The sequence below is a fragment of the Cajanus cajan genome, chromosome 11 (assembly GCF_000230855.2).
Source record: "Cajanus cajan strain Asha chromosome 11, NIPB_CcT2T_4, whole genome shotgun sequence".
Classification (NCBI taxonomy): domain Eukaryota; kingdom Viridiplantae; phylum Streptophyta; class Magnoliopsida; order Fabales; family Fabaceae; genus Cajanus; species Cajanus cajan.
Window position 1 is genome coordinate 44,405,498 of NC_138527.1, and position 19,396 is coordinate 44,424,893.

The 19,396-nt window shown below is 31.8% G+C and overlaps 3 protein-coding genes across 4 annotated transcripts; 2 read left to right on the top strand and 1 right to left on the bottom strand.

Moving 5' to 3' along the window:
• Positions 1–525: 525 nt before the first annotated feature.
• Y14 (RNA-binding (RRM/RBD/RNP motifs) family protein) lies at positions 526–3,183 on the bottom strand. Its single transcript, XM_020374533.3, has 4 exons — positions 2,808–3,183; positions 2,595–2,731; positions 1,429–1,580; positions 526–924 (listed from the first exon to the last, which is right to left on the bottom strand). Exons 1-4 carry the CDS (start codon positions 3,079–3,081, stop codon positions 879–881), a joined length of 609 nt encoding a protein of 202 aa, XP_020230122.1. The 5' UTR covers positions 3,082–3,183; the 3' UTR covers positions 526–878.
• Positions 3,184–5,702: 2,519 nt separating this feature from the next.
• LOC109810978 (porphobilinogen deaminase, chloroplastic) lies at positions 5,703–8,971 on the top strand. The gene is made up of 5 exons (XM_020374598.3): positions 5,703–5,982; positions 6,635–7,040; positions 7,848–8,054; positions 8,316–8,493; positions 8,595–8,971. Exons 1-5 carry the CDS (start codon positions 5,816–5,818, stop codon positions 8,705–8,707), a joined length of 1,071 nt encoding a protein of 356 aa, XP_020230187.2. The 5' UTR covers positions 5,703–5,815; the 3' UTR covers positions 8,708–8,971.
• Positions 8,972–13,188: 4,217 nt separating this feature from the next.
• On the top strand, positions 13,189–19,179 carry LOC109810841 (uncharacterized). Of its 2 annotated transcripts, none has more exons than XM_020374413.3 (10): positions 13,189–14,075; positions 14,674–14,786; positions 14,888–14,950; positions 15,077–15,163; positions 15,372–15,537; positions 15,713–15,905; positions 16,649–17,484; positions 17,864–18,475; positions 18,591–18,656; positions 18,973–19,179. In XM_020374413.3, exons 1-10 carry the CDS (start codon positions 13,506–13,508, stop codon positions 19,087–19,089), a joined length of 2,823 nt encoding a protein of 940 aa, XP_020230002.1. In that variant the 5' UTR covers positions 13,189–13,505; the 3' UTR covers positions 19,090–19,179. The 2 variants fall into 2 exon arrangements, with proteins under 2 accessions (XP_020230002.1, XP_020230003.1); XM_020374414.3 differs by having other exon boundaries at positions 14,891–14,950.
• Positions 19,180–19,396: the final 217 nt, after the last annotated feature.

The window sequence follows — 19,396 nt, forward strand, 5'->3', positions numbered from 1 at the left end:
GTATAATTTTGTTGATCATAGAGGATGTTGGGCTTCCTTTATTCAGCAAATTTTTCCTTCAACCAGTCTAATTTTATTAAAAGGAGCGCTACTATTTCATAACAGAATTCAAATGGGGCAAAAGTTACTAAAGGAAAATAACCTATCACAAATTTGATAATAATACACACGTTAGATAAAATGAAAAGAGAAATGTTAACATAGTGGCACACGAATTTGTGCCATCAAACATTTCACTACTAAATGAATTAATAAATACCACCTTTAAGGAGTTACCAAGTCATTGACTAGTTGGTTCAAGTAAGAGGTAGGCATCACACGCTAGGTTATAAACTAAACGACAAAGATCCACCAATGCCACCAAACAGAAATATTGGTGTTGCATATCGCATTTAACTTTATTAAGCCTTTACACGTAACAATACCAATTCCCATACCCATGTAAATGCACGGACAGGGTAAATGAAAAGATATGAGAAAGAGATGCATACATTGAAAGAAAGAGAGATTTATAGCTCAGAAAAAGAAAAAAAGAATAGAGACACACTTTAAAATGCATAACACAAACAAACCACAATCGAAAGGCGATCCTACGTCCCTCAACATAACACCGTCACGTGTACGAAAAGAGCATGTTCAAAACACATTACTAAATGCAACAAGAGTATGTTAAACATCATACACCATAATAAACTAGCTACAAATTAATAGCATTCAACAACGGATTTAATGGATGAGAATCATCAGCGTCAAATATGTATTTTCCCTGACGGAAGCACAAGTATCAGAAAAATCCTCCAACACTGGAGCAATAGAAGAAACCAAGCCGCTCATTCAAGGGTTCACACATCGACACAAGCATTCACTCAAAACACATGTCAATATCTCCTCCGCGGGCTTCGGGAGCGACGTTCACGAGGTGGTCTGAAAAATGATAAAGTTCAAAACATTTATATGCTGAACACGGAAAGATTTATAATACAAATCCAGAAAACCTTAACCACGTGACTAAGTTCTAGGTATTTGAAGTTCTGGCCCGTGGTTTTAAATAGATTTCAAAGTTTACAACAGGGTGTTCACATACGGGGAAGAAACTCAGCACTATCACAACTAAAAAGGGCAGGATTAAATTAAACAAGTACAAAATAGGAATTCAAATTGTTTTACACTTATCCACAGTCCAGGAATATACCCATTATTTTCATTTTCAATCCATTAGCCACGAAGAAAATTATATAATATCAATTTTAATTTATGTTAAACCCAAGCAACAAAGGGAGTTCACATTGGCTAAATTAAATAGCACAGGAAATACCAAACCTAACAAAGTAACACTCAGACCAACACTGCATTCCCATGATACTTTAATGTTGCACAACTACAAAACCCTATCAAAATATTTTAAACATTAAACGTGTATAAACATACCTAGCATTCTTTCTTCTGATTGACTCATTAATAGGCCCACTGCTGAAAGCCCAGTCAACATAAATGGTTTGTGTAAGAAGCTCAGATCCATTCAAATTCTCTATTGCATTTCGAGCTTCCTCAGCACTTTCATACTCAATCAGTGCATAACCCTAAAATAAAAATACTAATTAGTCCAGAAAACAAAATTTCCATGGGATCCAGATGCTGATGGAAAAAATGTGGTAAACGAAGTTATAGAAAGAAGAATAGAAAATTTGCCATTCCTAATACTAATTTTAAAAAATGAATCAATGCTGTATGTATATAAAAGCACAAAACGGAAGAAGATCTTGCTGAACAGGAAAAAACCTTGCTACTTACAGTGACAAAAAGTCTATAAAAAGAGACTTATCTTTTATAATAAAATGAGTTGAAAAAGGGGCCAGAGGCAAACAAGAGTACAATGTAATAGAAACAGTTCAAGAAGTGACAATAACCTACACATAGTCCGGAAGAAGAACCGTGTTTTCCTTCATTCACATTGTTTCAAAATCAAGACAGTATTAGTTCTATGCTTAAAGCAATGTCAATTTTGAAATAAAATATATATATATATATATATATATATATATATATATATATATATATATATATATGTCATGGAGTGCAGCCAAAACCTTTCCTATCAATGAAAAACAAATTAACATCCATCTGTTCCCACAGAGTATCAGTTTTGGGCCAATAATTAACCACCAAGTAAAACAAAATTCATGCCAGAAGTCTTTACAAGCAAAATAAAAGCTCAACTCAAAAACAAAAAATTCAAAACATCCAAATGTCAAATGACTCAAATCATCAAAATAGATCAGCAATGCAGGACACTGACAATACAATGCCAGAGACAAAACAGTAACCACCATGTAGATCAAACATTTATCATTTACCACTAGGTTATAGCCATACATATATTTGTCATGATGTCAAAAATAAAATTTCAACAAAAAAAAGGGTCCTAGTTGAAAGATAGAGCAACAAATTTAACTCAGATTACAATTAAATTCCTCCGTAATAGAGACTATTCTCAGAATCAAAAGCCTTTCGAGTAGATAGTATCCAATGAATAGGTAGCTCAATAAAATCATTTGCAGCGAGAAAGGGAAAAGAAAAGAGGAATAACCACTTACTTTGACAAAACCAGTGCGGCGATCGAGATTCAAATGCAGGTTCTTAATCTCTCCATATTCGCCAAAGGCGTTCTGCAAATCGTCCTCCTGCGCCTCCTCGTGCACGCCGGTGACCAGAATGATCCATCCTTCAATGGCTGTGGAAAGAAAATCGAAATAAATAAAATAAATCGAAACCCTAACCCTAATAAAAAGGGGGGAAAGAGGACTAACATCTCTGAGGGCCAGGGCCGCCCTCGGTTGTGAGAGAGTCGAAGTCGGAGCCAGAGAGGCGCGTGTTGCGGTTGGCATCGGTCTCCTGGCGGAATCCGCGGCCCTTGGTCTTCTTAGGGGCGGCGACAGAGGAAGTGGCGGCAGCGGTGATGGCGGATTTGAGCTTGGGATGAGGCGGAGATGCGTCAGCGTCGGGGGCGCCCTCCTCGTCCATCAAGTCATCGTCCTCAGGCTCGAAATCCAAGGCCTCTCCGTCGGCTGCGCTTCCCTGCATCTCTCAAACACACGCGATTGAATTCGAATTTAGTTATGGAACAGTCTCAGTGTGTGTAAGAAAGAGAAAAAGCTCTTTATCTTATTCTTATGTTCGGATATTTAGCTCGATAAGGTTAAATCCTTCCGGGGTTTATCTAGGGCACAACGTTCCTTCTCTATTTACATTTTTTTTTATTTTAAATTTTTTTATTTTATTGTAAATTTTTTTAAGTGAGTTTTTAATTTTTACTTTGTTTCTTAATTATGAATAAAATAAATAATAAAAATGAAATGATAATTATTGGATGTTTTACAATAATTAAAAAAAATGACATTTAAAATAAAAATAAAAATTAATTGAAATTAAAAAATTTTCATCTAAATTAGTTACACATATCAAATAAAATGGTTCCTTTCTCATTAGTGTAATATAAACACAACTTTCTTCTCTAATCACAACAATTTTATTATTGATATGTATTTAAAGATATTGGTATATAATTTGTGAAAATTTTGGTGGATCGTAAAATGTACTTATTTAGTATTTGCAGAGATGAAACTATCGATCTACTCATAACCAACAACTAGATCATTTAGAAATGAAACCTATTTATTTAAGTGTTAATATGTGTTTTATGAATGTTAGTGGTCAACTTATGAAGGCATTGGTAGATCGTCACAGAACATACTTGTCTATTTTAATGTTAGTATGTACTTGAGAGATACTAGTGATCAGTTTGTGAAAACGTTGGTGTACCACAAAATATACTTGCCTAGTATCTATGAAAGTAAGACTGTTGACTTTTTTACAACAATCAGCTGGATCATTAAGAAACAAAAATCATGTATTTCAGTGTTAGTATGTGCTTAAGAGATGATACTGGTTAATTTGTAAAAACTTTAGTATCCCACAAAATATACCTATTTAATGTCTACAAAAGTGAAGTTATTCGTCTCCTCACAATTATCAATTGGATAGCCAAGAAAGGAAACTCGTATATTTTCTCCAAACTTGAATAACCAATTGGTGACAAACATTTGCTAAACCTTTCGAAATTTGGGATTATTATGCCTCAATGTAGAAAGCTCCATAAATTGATTGTTTGGCTTTGTTAAAAAACAAAAAACAAAATAAAATTGTAACTCGTGGTGACTTATATTTCCTTTTTTTTAGTGGAGGTGCGTGGTGCATCTTTCACTGTTAGTATAATATAATACAATTTTATTATATAATTACTGTTTTTAAAATTAGTTTAGAAAATGTGTTTTTAAAAGGTTAAATTTAAATATGTATTAACATTTTTTTGTTACAAAAAGTGTAGATTGGGATAAGGTATGGGTATAACCTCATGGAACGTTAAAGTTAATTATCAACCTCTTTAAATATTTTTAATGGGATTACTGACTATTTAAGTTATTTTTAATACAAATTCGCATAAAAAGATATAAAATACTAGAAAATCAAATTCGTGAGATATTTAAAAAGATTAATTAATTTATAAAATTATTTTAAAATTAAATTTAAATTCAAAATAATTATTTTATTAATTACTAATATTAAACACAATTAATATCAATTTTAATAGAACATAAAATTTGACTATTATAGTTTTAATTAATTTTAATGATGAAATATTTTAAAATTAATTAATTTTAATTAGTGTGATTAATTAAAGCTACAATACTCAATGTCCCATTGTCCCTCCTATAACTAATTTTGCTTTGTTTGCATCTTCGAATCGATCAATTTTTGGAGGTGAGAGCCGATTGTTGGATGATGAGGTATGTTTTCCTTTTAAAAACTTTCAATTATATTATATTATTGAAATGTTTGTGCATTAAATTAAAAGTTACTAAGAAAAATTAAATATTCATTTATTTGTGTGAAAGATTGTGAAGAGAATAATAATGAGACAACATTTAGAGAATAATCGTAATTACATGATTTAATATTATTTTTATATAGATTTTTAAAAATTAATTATATTTTTACAAAATTTTTTGATTTTTAAAAACATAATATTCCGGGTTTAAAAAGATGAGAATGAGTTTTGATTTTAAAAGCATATTATTTCGGTTTTAAAAAAAATTATTCCAATGTTAGATAATCATGTTACTTTTTGAATAAGTTTTGAAAATAATTTTTTTCTGATACACGTTTTAAAATCACTATTATCTTTAATTTCTCATTTTATAAGATACCTTTTTTTTTGGTAAAGAAAAATAATGTAGAGTGGGTAACTTTATTACCATCAAAGTCTTGAAGGAGACTTAATTTTGATGAAACTGAAGGATACTTCCACGGATTCTATAGTTTAAAAAAAGAATTAAATCCTAAGTTCATTTAGTTACATTAATCTTAAAAATAGAATTTCTTAAAATACAATCGGAGATGAAATAGTCAGTGGGTTAAGACTCAGTTTTTTTTTTTTTTTTTTTTCTGAAATAATTTTCCATTTTCTAAAATTTAATCTTCCAAGTACATTTATATTTTGTATTAGTTTACTTTATGAACACTTGATGAATGTGAAAAAAACATTATTTGAATGATGACGAGTACAGCGAATGAGCGAGCAATAGCAGCATAGGTGAATTAAAATATGAAAGCGTGTAATTTCCGAAAAGAAAAAGAAAATTAATAATCGGCATGAACTTTATCTTTAACATATGATGATATGATATGATATCACATTCTATCTATCCTCAACTCAACTCAACTCAACTCACCAATTCTCTTCTCTCATCTCCTTGATATGAATACTCTTTCTTCCACGCTCCATAGCGCCTGGGTTACCCTTCCTCCTTCTCAGTTAACGTTGTCATCTCCGAAATGTCACACCAGGCTTCATCGGATCAAGGCTTCCATTGCCGTTGAGCAACAAACTAAGGTTGCTCTCATCAGAATTGGCACCAGAGGAAGGTATTCTTTTCCCCCATTTTCCCTACTTATAAACCCTAAATGCACCTTTTTTTTTTCTTTTTCAAAAGAGGGTTTTGGGGGTATAGGCTTTCACCCTCTTGGTCATACTTTTGAAGGCTTGTTATGTAAATGTCTTAATATTTGTGATGCCACTTTTTTATTATCTTGTTTTAAAATTATTTATCTATTTCATGATTTTGTTGCTGTTATTACCATTGGTGAAAACAAGTGTGCAATGCCATCCAGAAATGTATTGATGAGCTAATTGATGGAATGTTAGTAGTTATTTTGGTGAGTTAGACTTGAGTTGACTTCATACCCATTTAGACTCGAAAGATGTTGAGCCTAGAAGTAGTAATTATTTCGGGGGAAAAGAAAGTAAAATGTTCATTCTTCTGTTATGAAAATTTGTTTATATGTTACTAAATTTTGAACTTTAGTAATTTCTAGGCTAGAAATAAGTATTTGTGGAAAGAAAGGGAAAAAATGGCAATTTGTCTTCACTTCTGCTATGAAATTTTATCATTATTTGTTACTCAATTTTAACTAGCTGGATGGTGGTTATACATGCTTCCATTTTTGGATTAGCAAAGATTCTCAGATCCCTTCTATCCAAATTGGGTTATTTTTATGTTTTTCATGTGTAGAGCAGTCCACTAGCTCTAGCACAAGCGTATGAGACCAGAGACAAACTCATGGCATCACACCCAGATCTAGCCGAAGAGGGGGCTATACAGATTGTGATAATAAAAACAACAGGTGACAAAATCCTCACACAACCACTTGCAGACATAGGTGGGAAGGGCTTGTTCACCAAAGAAATAGACGAGGCTCTCTTAAATAGTGAAATTGACATTGCTGTCCATTCAATGAAGGACGTTCCTACTTACTTACCTGATAAAACAATTCTTCCATGTAACCTTCCTCGAGAGGATGTCAGAGATGCATTTATATCCTTGAGTGCAACTTCTTTAGCTGATCTTCCCCTCGGAAGTGTTATTGGTACTGCATCACTAAGACGGAAGTCACAGATACTCCACAGATATCCATCTTTAAATGTAAGTTAGCAATCCTTTTAACTCATTATGACCTAACAGCCTGAAATCGCAAATTATTGTTTCCTACACTTGTTTTTACCAAATTAGTTGCTCTAGCAGATGACTTAAATGGACATCTCTTGTATAAAATTTCAAATTTCCTTTTTTGCCTGCAGGATGTTATCAAAGTTATCATTACATACATTGTCAATATAACATAAAAATAGAAAATTATAGTTAATGAGAAGTCATTGGAAGTTTCAATCTCTATTCTCAAGGTAAAATAGAAGAGCAAATTGACAAATGGTCACAGTAGTGTTGCACTTGCTGTTGCTGAAACCTAATACATACATCAGATTTTTAAATGCTTATGAAAGTATGTAATGGGAACTTGTAACACTTCAAATCATAATATTTTATAGCTGTTGTCATGTACGAATTGTGATCAAATAATTTAAAGTAATGTTGTAATCATTTGTGGATGATTGAATTTAGTAGATTGTCATTACTCATTAGTATGCCCATGTTAACACATGGACTAACAATTTTGGTTGGGACTATGAAGTAATAGACAATATGTTATCCTTGTGAGCCATACTCGGGTTACGAGCATTGTCTGTGTCTTTAACATTTAGCCTTCTTAGAAAGCTATAGTCGTTTTTCTCTTGCTGTTTCAAATGGTCATTTTTTCTTCACTCCATGAATGTTGTCTTTCTTGAAGCATTTTCCTTTTCCATCAAAGGTTTTTAATTGTTCTTGTGCTACTTCATTTGTGGTTTTTTTATTTTTTGGACCACTGATAAATTGTTCTGGATTTTTATTTCTCAGGTGCAGGAAAATTTCCGTGGCAATGTCCAAACAAGGTTAAGAAAACTCAGTGAGGGGGTTGTCCAAGCTACACTATTAGCATTAGCTGGACTCAAACGCTTAAATATGACAGAAAATGTGACTTCAATCCTATCAATTGACGATATGCTTCCAGCTGTTGCCCAAGGTGCTATTGGAATAGCCTGTAGAAGTAATGATGATAAAATGGTAAGTGATTAAATATAGTGCAGAATTTTTGGCAGACTTGCTGTTATTTTTAGGTGCCGGGAAGTAATGTTTGTATGCACCATTAAATACCTAACTGCAACAAATTCCAACTCAAATCAGGAAAAAAATATTGGTCTATATTAGGAATCTGAAGCATTCCAACTTAACTGAATAATATTACAATTTTACATTGCACCTTACATTCTTTACTCGTTTATGATTCTCAATATTTTTGACTTTTTGGTTGAATGGTTTCTGCAGGCAGAATACATTGCTTCACTGAATCATGATGAAACAAGACTGGCAGTTGTCTGTGAAAGGGCCTTTCTTCAGACTTTGGATGGGTCTTGCCGCACTCCTATTGCAGGGTATGCTTGCAGAAATGAGGATGGCAATTGTTTGTTCAGAGGACTAGTTGCCTCCCCTGATGGAACCCGCGGTATGAGCATCTTGTCATAGATTTATGTATTTGACTTTGTCTACTTTCTAATCCTTCACAAGTAACTTTTCTCTAAGCTCTCCTGCAATTTCTTTGTGTAGTGCTAGAAACATCCAGGGTTGGTCCTTATGCTGTTGAAGACATGATTGAAATGGGTAAGGATGCTGGCAAGGAGCTTCTTTCTCGGGCTGGACCTAACTTCTTCAGTAGTTAGCCTCAGGTTAAAGTGTTGACTGGGTGCACAGAGGCTTCATGGTCAATTTTTGATAACTGTTTCCCATGTTAATTCATTCTTTGACCTGTTGTAACTTAGAGTAGATTATGTGTCCAATTGAGTTTGGGAGAGTGGACCTCTCATTAAGGTCGAGTTGTTGTATTTTGAGGATATTAGAATGCCAATTTTTTAGATAGTTTGTATAATCCCCACAATAGTGGACTTTTGAGAGTTCATGCTAAATACATCTGGGCGTTTCTCCAATTCTACTGTACTTAAATTTCCTTGTTATTGCACGGTTAACACAGACTACACATCCCCAAAGGAAAAATCCTAGGTTTTGCCCTTGACTTCAGTTACAGTTACAGCTTACTTTGCAGCGAGTTAATGCCAAGGGCACATTATGTTTACTGTCACATCTTTTCACTCATGCATATAATTTATTTTTTTATTTATTGTAATCAAACTCATATTAAGAAGTCTACAACAACTTGCACATCTTATTCAACTGCATCGGCTCCAAACCAAATGGGTTCGATCTCTTTGGTTTTCACATGTACATGTACATGTTTAATAAAAATATAGCAAGTGCGCAGCTGTAATTAGATGGTGAAGAACTGAAAAACTAAAAGGTGAATGCGTGTACATACCGTTGACGGAACTTTGAAATTGAAACTTTATTATGTGGAAGCTTAAGTGTATGTGTGAATTCTAGTTTAAAATATATGTTTCGATAAAAAAAAAAAAAAAAAAAAAGTTATGAGTGTAATTTTTTTTTTCTTCAAGGTTCTCAAACACACCCTAAGCATGATGGGTAATCATCTAAATTGGATTGATACATCTACCTCTGGTGCTAAAATTTTCTCTTGCCACCTGGGTTTGGGTAAAGTCGGGCCCAATTAAGAGTAAAACAATTATTGGGGTGTTCAACTCGGAGAAGCTGTTGCTGCAAAAGCTGATTGGCTACTTCATTTCCAAATGCTAATTAATATATGCTATGTATCACATTTAAATAAAAGCTTCACTTTTTTTTTTTTTTTTTACAAAAATATGATGATTTAATTTTTTTTAAATGGAAAATGTAACAGTTTAGATTCATTTTTAAATGAAGGAATCATATTCTGCTTCATATGTTAGCTATTTAACGGAAATAAACTAGTAAAGTTAATAAAAATATAATTATAATTTAAGAATTAGTAAAAATAAATCTTAAATATGTTTTTATTGTATAAAATGAACAAAATTTTATTTTAGTGCTTGCAAAACTTTCCTATGTTTTTCTGATAATTTTTAACATGTGACTGTATATATAATATTAAGTCATGTATTATATGTTATCTATAAGATTATGTCTTTATTAAAGTGATACAAGAATAAATTTATTGAGATTTGTATAATCTCATCTGGTGTGATCCCTGTATAATGTGTAGATACCAAAATTCTTATTTCTATTATTTTGATGGGTAAAATAGAAATACGAAATAAATAATAGTTGTAATTTTTCTTGGATGATTATAAAGTTATAATGACATGATTACTCATGAAGAAAACTTGACTACAATAAAAGGATTATAATCTCTAAGTCATATGCATCATTTTTGTTTTCTAACTTTCCATCATTAAAGATTATCGAAAGAGATCAGACATAAAGACTTTGAAAGATCAAAATTAACTTAAAAGTTATTGTCACGATGTTTGTTATCTTGTTCTTCCTTTTCTCCATGATCTATATTACAATATTTTTATCTTTTTAAATTATGATTTTTTTTAGAACTATCACATGTTAAGACACCACAACACAGCGCATAACACAAGTAGTTAATTAATGTCATTAAACAATAAAGACAAAAAAAATAATGGTTTATATATTTTTTAGGAATTAAAACTAATGAAATATTTTGACAATGATTAAAATAAAAATTATATATTATATAAAAATAAAAAATATATTTAAGTCTAAAAAAATTAAAAATTTATCTCATTTTATAAAATCTCAAAATTAAAGAAAACAAAAAAAACTCGTTTGTTTAAGTTTAAAAAATCGTAATATGATTTTTCAGATCCTTTTTAAAAAATATTATTTTTCATTGAATATCAATATACTTATTTTGAATTTTGTAAACATACATATATAACTATTATAATATCTGAATTAAAAAGTAGCAACATAAAAGATGAAACGAAATCCTGAAAACATAAAAGAAAAAGAAGAGAGTTGAATCAATGAATCTGAAAGAGAGAATGAGGCATTTTGAAAAAGATGAAAGAAAAAGAAACAGAAAAATGGTGTCCACACGTTAGAGATTCTGATGCAATGTGTATTGGTGGAATCAAAGTGTGGCATTCTTTTCACAGTGGAATCTAAGTCAGTCTTGTCGTGTTGTATAAGTCCCCATACCACAACATGCTCTTCTATTTTTAGATCAATCAAACTTACTTACCTCTGTTCATTGTTGAACAACTACCACCTTTACTTTTTCCTTTTTTTAATACACAGGCCCATCAATATGATGTTGTAGGCCCATGTCTTTTTGTTTTATTATTGAAAAATCTCATATTGGTTACATATTATTCACAATTACTATTGGTATTTGTGTATGTAGAATGCATAATATAAATTATAATTTTTAATTATAACATTTATATTTATAAACGTAGTATTTTTTTTAATTAAGATTGTCACAGGAAAATTTATTTAAACTGTAAATTTGTTTCAATTTATTTCTCCATGTATTTTTTATTTATTGTATATGTTTACTTACTTTTATATTTTCAACCTTTTTCAAAATATATTGATTACAAAAAAATGACTACTTTTTTTTTTAAAACATATAACAATTCATAATTAATTGGTAGTGTGAAATATTACACTAATGACGTATTCTAATTAAATTCTTACCTTAAATTAAAATATGTATGATTTACAATTTTATTAATAAAGAATGAAAATAATCTTTAAATTTAATTTAAATATACTGACAATCTTTTTCTTTTCACTACCATTCAATTATGAATTATAATATAATAAAATATTATTAATTTTGTGATAATTATTTTAAAAGTCACCATTTAAAATTATTCTTAATCAGTTAATAAATAAAATATTGATACCGATAGTCTATATAGAAATTAAATTCATTAATCTTTTAATGAGTTATATATTTATATATATGGAATCATTTTTTTTATACTTCAATTATTTTTTAGGTTATCAGTGTGAATATTTACTAATTTTACTAATAATTAATTTTTATAAATAAAAAAGTCGGTCACCCTTAAAGATTATTTATTGAGTTAATACTGTTAGTGTAAAGTTTTTTATATTGACAGTCAATCAAAGTCGTTAATAGTGCTTTTTTATTTTAATTTAATTAAATGAACAGATGAAAAGACACTATTAACAGTTCTGATTAACCGTCAGTTTAAAAAAAATTTACACTGACTATATATAGGTGATTAACTCTTATTTATTAGTTGTCGACTAATTCTTCTTTTATGATACACGTGACATGTAGAGAAGAAAGTAAATTTTGGATACTTATATATTAATTACTTTTTTTTTAGAATATGATTTAAATAATCTCTAAATCATGTAATATTTTTTTTAATGTTTATATATATATATATATTAAATTTGAAAAATCACTCAACTTATATTTATTTCTAGTTAAAAACATATTATGGATTTAAAAAAATTCAATTAATAAAACATTAAATATTTTCTAACTAAAGAAAATTTTGGTGTAAAGAAACTATATAAAATTTTCTATCTTTTAGTAATGGCAATAAAAAATTATGAAATAGAATTAATAACATTTTGTTTGAGCAGAGGTAATTTGTGTTACTGATAAAGACGAGTCACTTGTGATTTGTGAATGGTTCATGTCATTTTCTCCCGCGAGTTGCTTCAAAAGAAAATTGGGTGGTTGCTGCATTTTTCAGTCGCTTTTAGAAAACAAAACCCCGTTTGATTTGATATTTTGATGACTTTATATCAATGGAATCAAAAGGTAGAATACAATACCAATTATAGTTATAGGGTAGGGCATCTTAATGGAAGTGCAACCACCAATCACAGTATTCATAAAGTTGCTGCAGCATCATACAAACTTTTGCTTCCAATCAAGAATCTTAACATATATACAGACTAGTATTCTTCATTCACAGTCATGCACGTAAACGAAGATAAATCATGGCATAAAGTAAAATAATATTCCTTTGCTCTTTCTTTCTTAATATTTCGTATATATTGGTTAAAGAAAGTTCCCTTAGATCATTTTAGTGTTTTAGTCGATTAAAATCTAAAAAAAATAAGTTCAAATTTAAATAGGAAAACTTTATTTACCCCTCAACTTCTAAGATGAAATTTTAGGACATCGATGTGAAAGAAAAGAAAAAGGAAATTTAAAAAGGGGCCAAGTAATGAAAGACACTTGTAATTTGATATCAATAATTACCTCGAAAGTTGAGGAACACAGAAGCATGTACTATGTACGTAGAGGTAGTTAAATTCTAAGAATCAGTAGCCGCTGCTACCACCTTCCACATGGTCCAACAAGTAACTAACCTTCCCTTTCTCTCGAGGGAATTCACATCCCAAATAATAAATTCTCTTGATCTTGGGGACCATTAAAGCAGCACTTTTCCATGAACTATCCATAATTCGAAGCTTTTGAAGCCATGTTCCATTTGGGGTACTTGATATGGTAAAAGAGAACCAAACTTGTCCTTAGACCAAACAACAAATCTTCATTTTCAATTCTTTGCTATTTCTCTTGCTTCCAATGACAACATCACCATGTCAATGTTCCATTTGATATATGCCATCTGGGGACTCTCGTCTCTCAGCTGCTTCATAGTTGTGGTTTGTGCTTCATGGTGCCCATATCAAATTTTTCAACAAACCAATCAACGATTTCAGCAGAAAACTGAAAAGTTTTGGGTGTTCAGTCAACAAACTCAAACATGGGTTGAAGCAAAACTGCCCTATGATCTTCTCTCTTGTGTGAATGGTGATTGTAGAAAAGTGGGTTCAATACTTCAGACAGAGAAGGAGACTACAGAACAAGTGTTGGAGCTTGAGCATAAACTTGATGAACAAAAGAAAAGTGTTGAAAATAATAAGGATAGTAACATGGAAGCAGAGGATGTGGTTCTGCCCCAGAGGAAGAGAATTTCATTGATTAAAATATCTGAGACATCTGTGTGGATCACTGGTCAAAGTGGTTCTATCTATGAGAGGTTTTGGAATGGAATGGAATGGGTGAATGTTCCTCATGACTTACCCGTATCAGCAGGACATGCCATATCTGTTTTTGTCATCAATCAAACGATTCTTGCTCTATCAGAATCAGGAAATCTGTATCAGGTTAGAAGATATAATACGCCATGCATCATATGTTAAGTGCTCACATGAACTGCAGTACCTGATTTCTTTCCTTATCTTCATGAGCAATGAAACCTTAAATGTTATCGGAGATCCCATATCGATTAGTTATAAGACTTAAAAAATGTATATGAAACAATGCTTTCACCTTATAAGCTGGTTTTATAAAATTGAGTGATATCCATAATTCACTTTTTAAAATAGTATCAAAACTTGTTGTATCAATTATTAATTGTTGTTGAGCTTATTTGAATTATTCGCTATCAGGTTATTATCGACTACATGTAGATGTCAAGTCCCGCAAACTATGCATTGTGCATGTTAACTTTATTTTTCAGATATATGTTACACAAGCATGCACTACCATGCAATTTAATCTACCAACGTTATGCATCAGTCATGTAATTTGGACACTGATACAGTGACACTATTATGTTAAGATTCAACACTTGAACCGGTATTAATATGTAATAAACTCGGATGAAAGAAGTGATCCTCTGTAAGTTGTGGAAGTTGGAATTGGAGCTGCATAAATAACCCTTATACTTTGGATCGGCTAATTATATTTTTTGTGCTACAGATACAAGTGCAATATGGTGAAAGCTCACAACCAGTTTGGGTTGAATTGACACCTACTGATGAGGACAAAAATCTTTTGATGATGAAGTCTGGAGTTGCTTCACACGATGGGGGGTAAGTACAAATTTAATTCCTGAGATCAAACATATATGCCATTAGCATTGCCAGTGCTAAATCTAGTCACTTGATGTCTCGTGTTATTGCATGTTGGACAGAAGAGTCTATTTCTGTACAAAGAAGGGAACACTAGTAGAACTTGCTTGGGTTGAGCCCCCAAGGTAAAACTCTAGTTTTGGAGAAATTATTTGTAGATAGGAAGTTGAATCCTAAGTTCTCTAACCTTTAACAAATGGATTCCAAGGTGTTACTAATTTCATCTCAATCTTGACATAAATATAGAACAGATGGATAAATCATGGCCAACCAGCTGGAGCAAATTTAACAGCAATAGCTGATGCTGCTTCAACAAGAGAAGTGGTATATACAATAAGGTGGGTGATTTGTGTGTGCTTGTATTGCTTTAGGCATGTTTTGTTGCAATTTCATATTTGATAAAAGTACTAAATAAATTACAGGATTTGAAAGCAAAATTATAATATATTATTCTCTTTTAATGTCAAAAACTGCCACCTAGTGAACATCAAAAGCACTATTCATCTTTTGAGTTTGACAAACTTAACAAATGGTGTGGTGCTGTAGTTCTGCTGGAGATCTTTATGAATATGACAGAAAGTCAAAACCATCATGGAAGAGGCACATATGGCAAGAAAGAAAAGCACAAGCTGCACCTTTGATGCCATCTAAAGGGTGCAGTGTACCTGGATTGAGTGGTGACCATTCTGAATCTCTGTTCCTTTTAACAAAGGTCTGTCGGGTACAAGAATGTGAAACTTTTTTTAAAAATTCAATAGGTTTTGTGAATTACTTTAACATGCTTAGCTTGGCTCAGACGTGGTTAGATTTACTTTACGATGAAGTTGTTTAAAGAAATTATTCTTGTCTAAGAGGACACCCTTTTTAAAAAATGGGTGATCATACAGGAAGGCACTTTGGTAGAGAGAAGGTTGCATCAAAGGAAGTGGAAATGGGTAGTCCATGGAAGTCTCCAAGATCAAAATTTAACATCCATTACACCAGCTCTTCAAGATGAATCAAGTGAAACATCATCCATTTCCTTATTCTTCACTACATCATATGGCTCTGTCTTTGAATATCGAATTCCAAAACAATTAGGTCAGTCATCTCATCTAGTAGTGCAAAAATATTTTACTTTCCATGATTGATTTCTTGCACCGGAGGGAGTATTAATCTGTGTGCATAAAAGTCCCAAAGTTTTAAAATGAAGGGAGAATACATTTAGATTATTTCTCGTTTATTAATCTCATTCCACGCAAAAGTAATATTAATGTTCCATTTAAACTAATCTTAATTACTCAACAACATATAAGAGTATAATTGAGAAAAATTATATAAAGACATTGAAATCTTAAAACACCCAAAGTTTTGGAACAATATTAAAAAGCTAAAAGATCCAAAGTTTTGAAATAGAGGGAGTAACATCAATAGCTATTTAACAGCTGTCAAGGCTAGCACCAATTCACAGAAGCTACATATATCAGATAATTTCAACACGGTTTATTGCTCATTAGATTCTTCATTTTTTAAATTCATTTAACACCATTTCTCGATATTTTATTATTTTCAAGTGATAGGAATGACAAGTTTTAGCAATAGCATATTGCCGATGAGTGCCTACATTGGTTAAAGATTACTTAATATATTCTATTCAATATTTAATTATTTATAAATTTGTATTCTTAGTATAATAAATATATATTTTTTACTTTTGTTTCCTTAAAAAATGCTGTTGAAAGTCATTTTGGTAGAAGTGTTAAAAAGAGCAAATTATATCTATGGTCTATACAATCTAAATCCTACGTTCTAGACATTGATTTCTGACAGTCACATGAAAACAGGCCTTGTTCCAAATAATCAATTTCCAGGAGCATGGAAAAATCATCAGCATCCTCTCCATGCAAAAGCTGCAAGAGGTATATCTGGCTTACAATTATACAGTGGCAGGATACTGTTTCCACTAGATGATGGCAGACTTGCAGAGTTACATCCACTAGGACTAGGTGGTGAAAGTTCAGGGCCATCTCAGCCACAAAGCATCCGAAGGAAAGCATCAACCAAATATGTTTGGTCAATATTGGATGTGCCAGAGAGTGAAGGATGGAATGCAGAATATTGCACAGAAGAACGTGGCCCCAACAATTGTCTCACAGGCATAACAGATGAGTCAGAAGATTCAGTAATAAGTTTAGTATCAGGTAGTAGGAGAAAGCAAAACCAAGCACAGAATCATTATTTATCAGTAGGAGCTTCAGGTGGTAGACTGATACAATCTTCAGAAGAGTACAATACACTAGATAACTGGATTAGTGGCAACTTTCGCCTGAGATTGATGGATGAAGGGAAGTCATTTTTCTTAATAACAGATCATGGTTTGGTTTTTGAGTACATCTGCATTGAGAGTGCATGGATATGGCTGAGGCATGAAAGCTCAACAGCTATGAGAGGTATATTGAGTAACTATAATGGAAGCTTATTCATGGTTAATGCACATGGGAATCTGCTCCTCAGAGAAAGAAGTGGCAAGGAGTTATCATGGAGGAATTGCACTGCTGTGAGGAAAGGAAGAAATGTTATTGGAGGTCAACCTTGGGATGGATTACCAGGCCAAGAAAAGGTTGCAACTGAAGATACACTCTTCTTTGTGAGCAAAAATGGAAAACTAATGAAGTTAATGGTACGTAAACTCTAAAAAATAGAACAAAATGACAATATTGATCCTGACGCAATGTTACTTAATTGTGTAACCTTTAATAGTGATATATTAACAGTGTAAAACAACTTTATACTATCATCTAATCACAATTTACATATATAATAAATTTGTTAACTTTTACGATAACCATCTTAAAAGTCATATAAATTGTAATTTCTGATTGGTTAACTATGTAAAACTTTTTATACTGACAGTATATGATTAATTGAAAAAGTTGTTAACCATATACAAGGATATAATTTTGTTGGGAATTAATTCTTCAGACATCAAAACCAAATACAGCAACAAAAGATATCTATGCCATAATTTGAGATTTAAATTCTATACAAAATTTTTCCAGGTTTCCATGAAGAAGTTGAAATGGAAAGATTGCAGAAACCCTCCAGATGCCAAGGTGGCATGTATAGTAGACCAGGAACTGTTCAGGAAAAATATAGTGTTTGTCATTGGAAGAAATGGTCGCCTATATCAGTATAACAAAGTGACTGATTTGTGGCATGAACATTACCATTCTCAGCATTTGGTTCTATCACAGTTTCCTGGAACAGTTATAAGGCCATCATTAAAAACACTCTCAGGTTCCCTCTTCATGCTTTCAAGAGAAGGTGGCCTTGTTGAATATCAATGGAGCTCATTATATGGATGGAACTGGGTGGAACATGGAACACCCAACAGAGGTGTAACACTTGTTGGTTCACCTGGTCCAGGCTTTGAAGGCAATCAATTATTTTTGATAGGCTCAGATGGAAAAGTATACCTTAGATACATGGACAAAAAGGCCTGGAAGTGGAAGGATTGTGGTTTTCCCTATGTAGGAAATAATCTGGTTGAAGCACCTAGACACGGAGGATTCCAAAAGGACAAAGTAGATTGTATTGATGAAGATTCAACATCATACTTGAAGAAGTACCAAGGAAAAATTGGTGACCTGAACATTAAATGTGACTCAAAGGTAAATGTTATAGTCCAAAATAATTGGTAGAATTACTTAATTTTAATTGCATGTTCAAAAAGAAAAAGAAAAATAAAAACGTGGCATGGAATTGATCTAGTCTGATATGACACAGGTGGCACCTACAAGGCCAATTCCATTTTCTGAAGCTTCTGTAATATTTGAACTCAGAGATGGCAGGGTAAGAACTTGAATACAATGAGACTTCTAATTATCTGATGAAAAATCATAGTTTAATTAATACAGTCCATTGTATAGAAGGTAATAATCAATCATTATGTACAAGAAAAACTAGGATGGATGTGGATCCAAATATAACATACTAATCTCGTACTTAATACCTAGTTTTGAACTAAGGCCAACTTAATAGAAATCAATACCTATTATTAATGTTCATTAAAACTTATGAAGCTTTTCAGTGTACAGCAGCAATATTAGAAGCCTAAGTTATTTGTGGTAGAGTTATGCTATGTTTCTGACATCATCTCTTATGACAGTTGGCAGAAATTCAATTGGTAGAGAAGACAGAATGGGTGTGGTCCCGGATCATTGGCACTCCAGCTAGTTTATGCTTAGAAAATTATTGGAGTACTGTAGCATACAACCTTTCATGAATTTAATACTAATGTATTATTGGAGTAGAAAATATGTAAACTGTCATTCAATAATGTGTTATTAAATTATTTAATATTTTTATTTATTTATATGAATTTGTCAAAGTCATTGAATTACGGGATAACACCGTTAAGAAATATAAAATTCTTCTACCTTGACGCTTGACAATTAAATTTCTATCATGGGTAATTCTGAAACACTTGGTGTACAGACAATGTAAAACATATGCCAATAGAAGAAAGAATAGTAACAGTTACTTGTTAGCAGCAGAAAGATGCATGCCTGCTTATCTCATCTGTAAGTTAG

Bases quoted from the DNA above. Each gene is read 5' to 3' on its own strand.
- Y14 (XM_020374533.3), bottom strand. From the start codon at position 3,081: ATGCAGGGAAGCGCAGCCGACGGAGAGGCCTTGGATTTCGAGCCTGAG. The intron at 1,581-2,594 runs GTAAGTGGTTAT...TTTTTATTTTAG, and splicing joins GCCGCACTGGTTTTGTCAAA to GGTTATGCACTGATTGAGTA. The intron at 925-1,428 runs GTATGTTTATAC...ATCATTTTTCAG, and splicing joins ATCAGAAGAAAGAATGCTAG to ACCACCTCGTGAACGTCGCT.
- LOC109810978 (XM_020374598.3), top strand. From the start codon at position 5,816: ATGAATACTCTTTCTTCCACGCTCCATAGCGCCTGGGTTACCCTTCCT. The intron at 5,983-6,634 runs GTATTCTTTTCC...TGTGTAGAGCAG, and splicing joins AGAATTGGCACCAGAGGAAG to TCCACTAGCTCTAGCACAAG. The intron at 8,494-8,594 runs GTATGAGCATCT...TTCTTTGTGTAG, and splicing joins CTCCCCTGATGGAACCCGCG to TGCTAGAAACATCCAGGGTT.
- LOC109810841 (XM_020374413.3), top strand. From the start codon at position 13,506: ATGTCAATGTTCCATTTGATATATGCCATCTGGGGACTCTCGTCTCTC. The intron at 15,538-15,712 runs GTCTGTCGGGTA...GTGATCATACAG, and splicing joins CTCTGTTCCTTTTAACAAAG to GAAGGCACTTTGGTAGAGAG. The intron at 18,657-18,972 runs GTAAGAACTTGA...CTCTTATGACAG, and splicing joins TTGAACTCAGAGATGGCAGG to TTGGCAGAAATTCAATTGGT.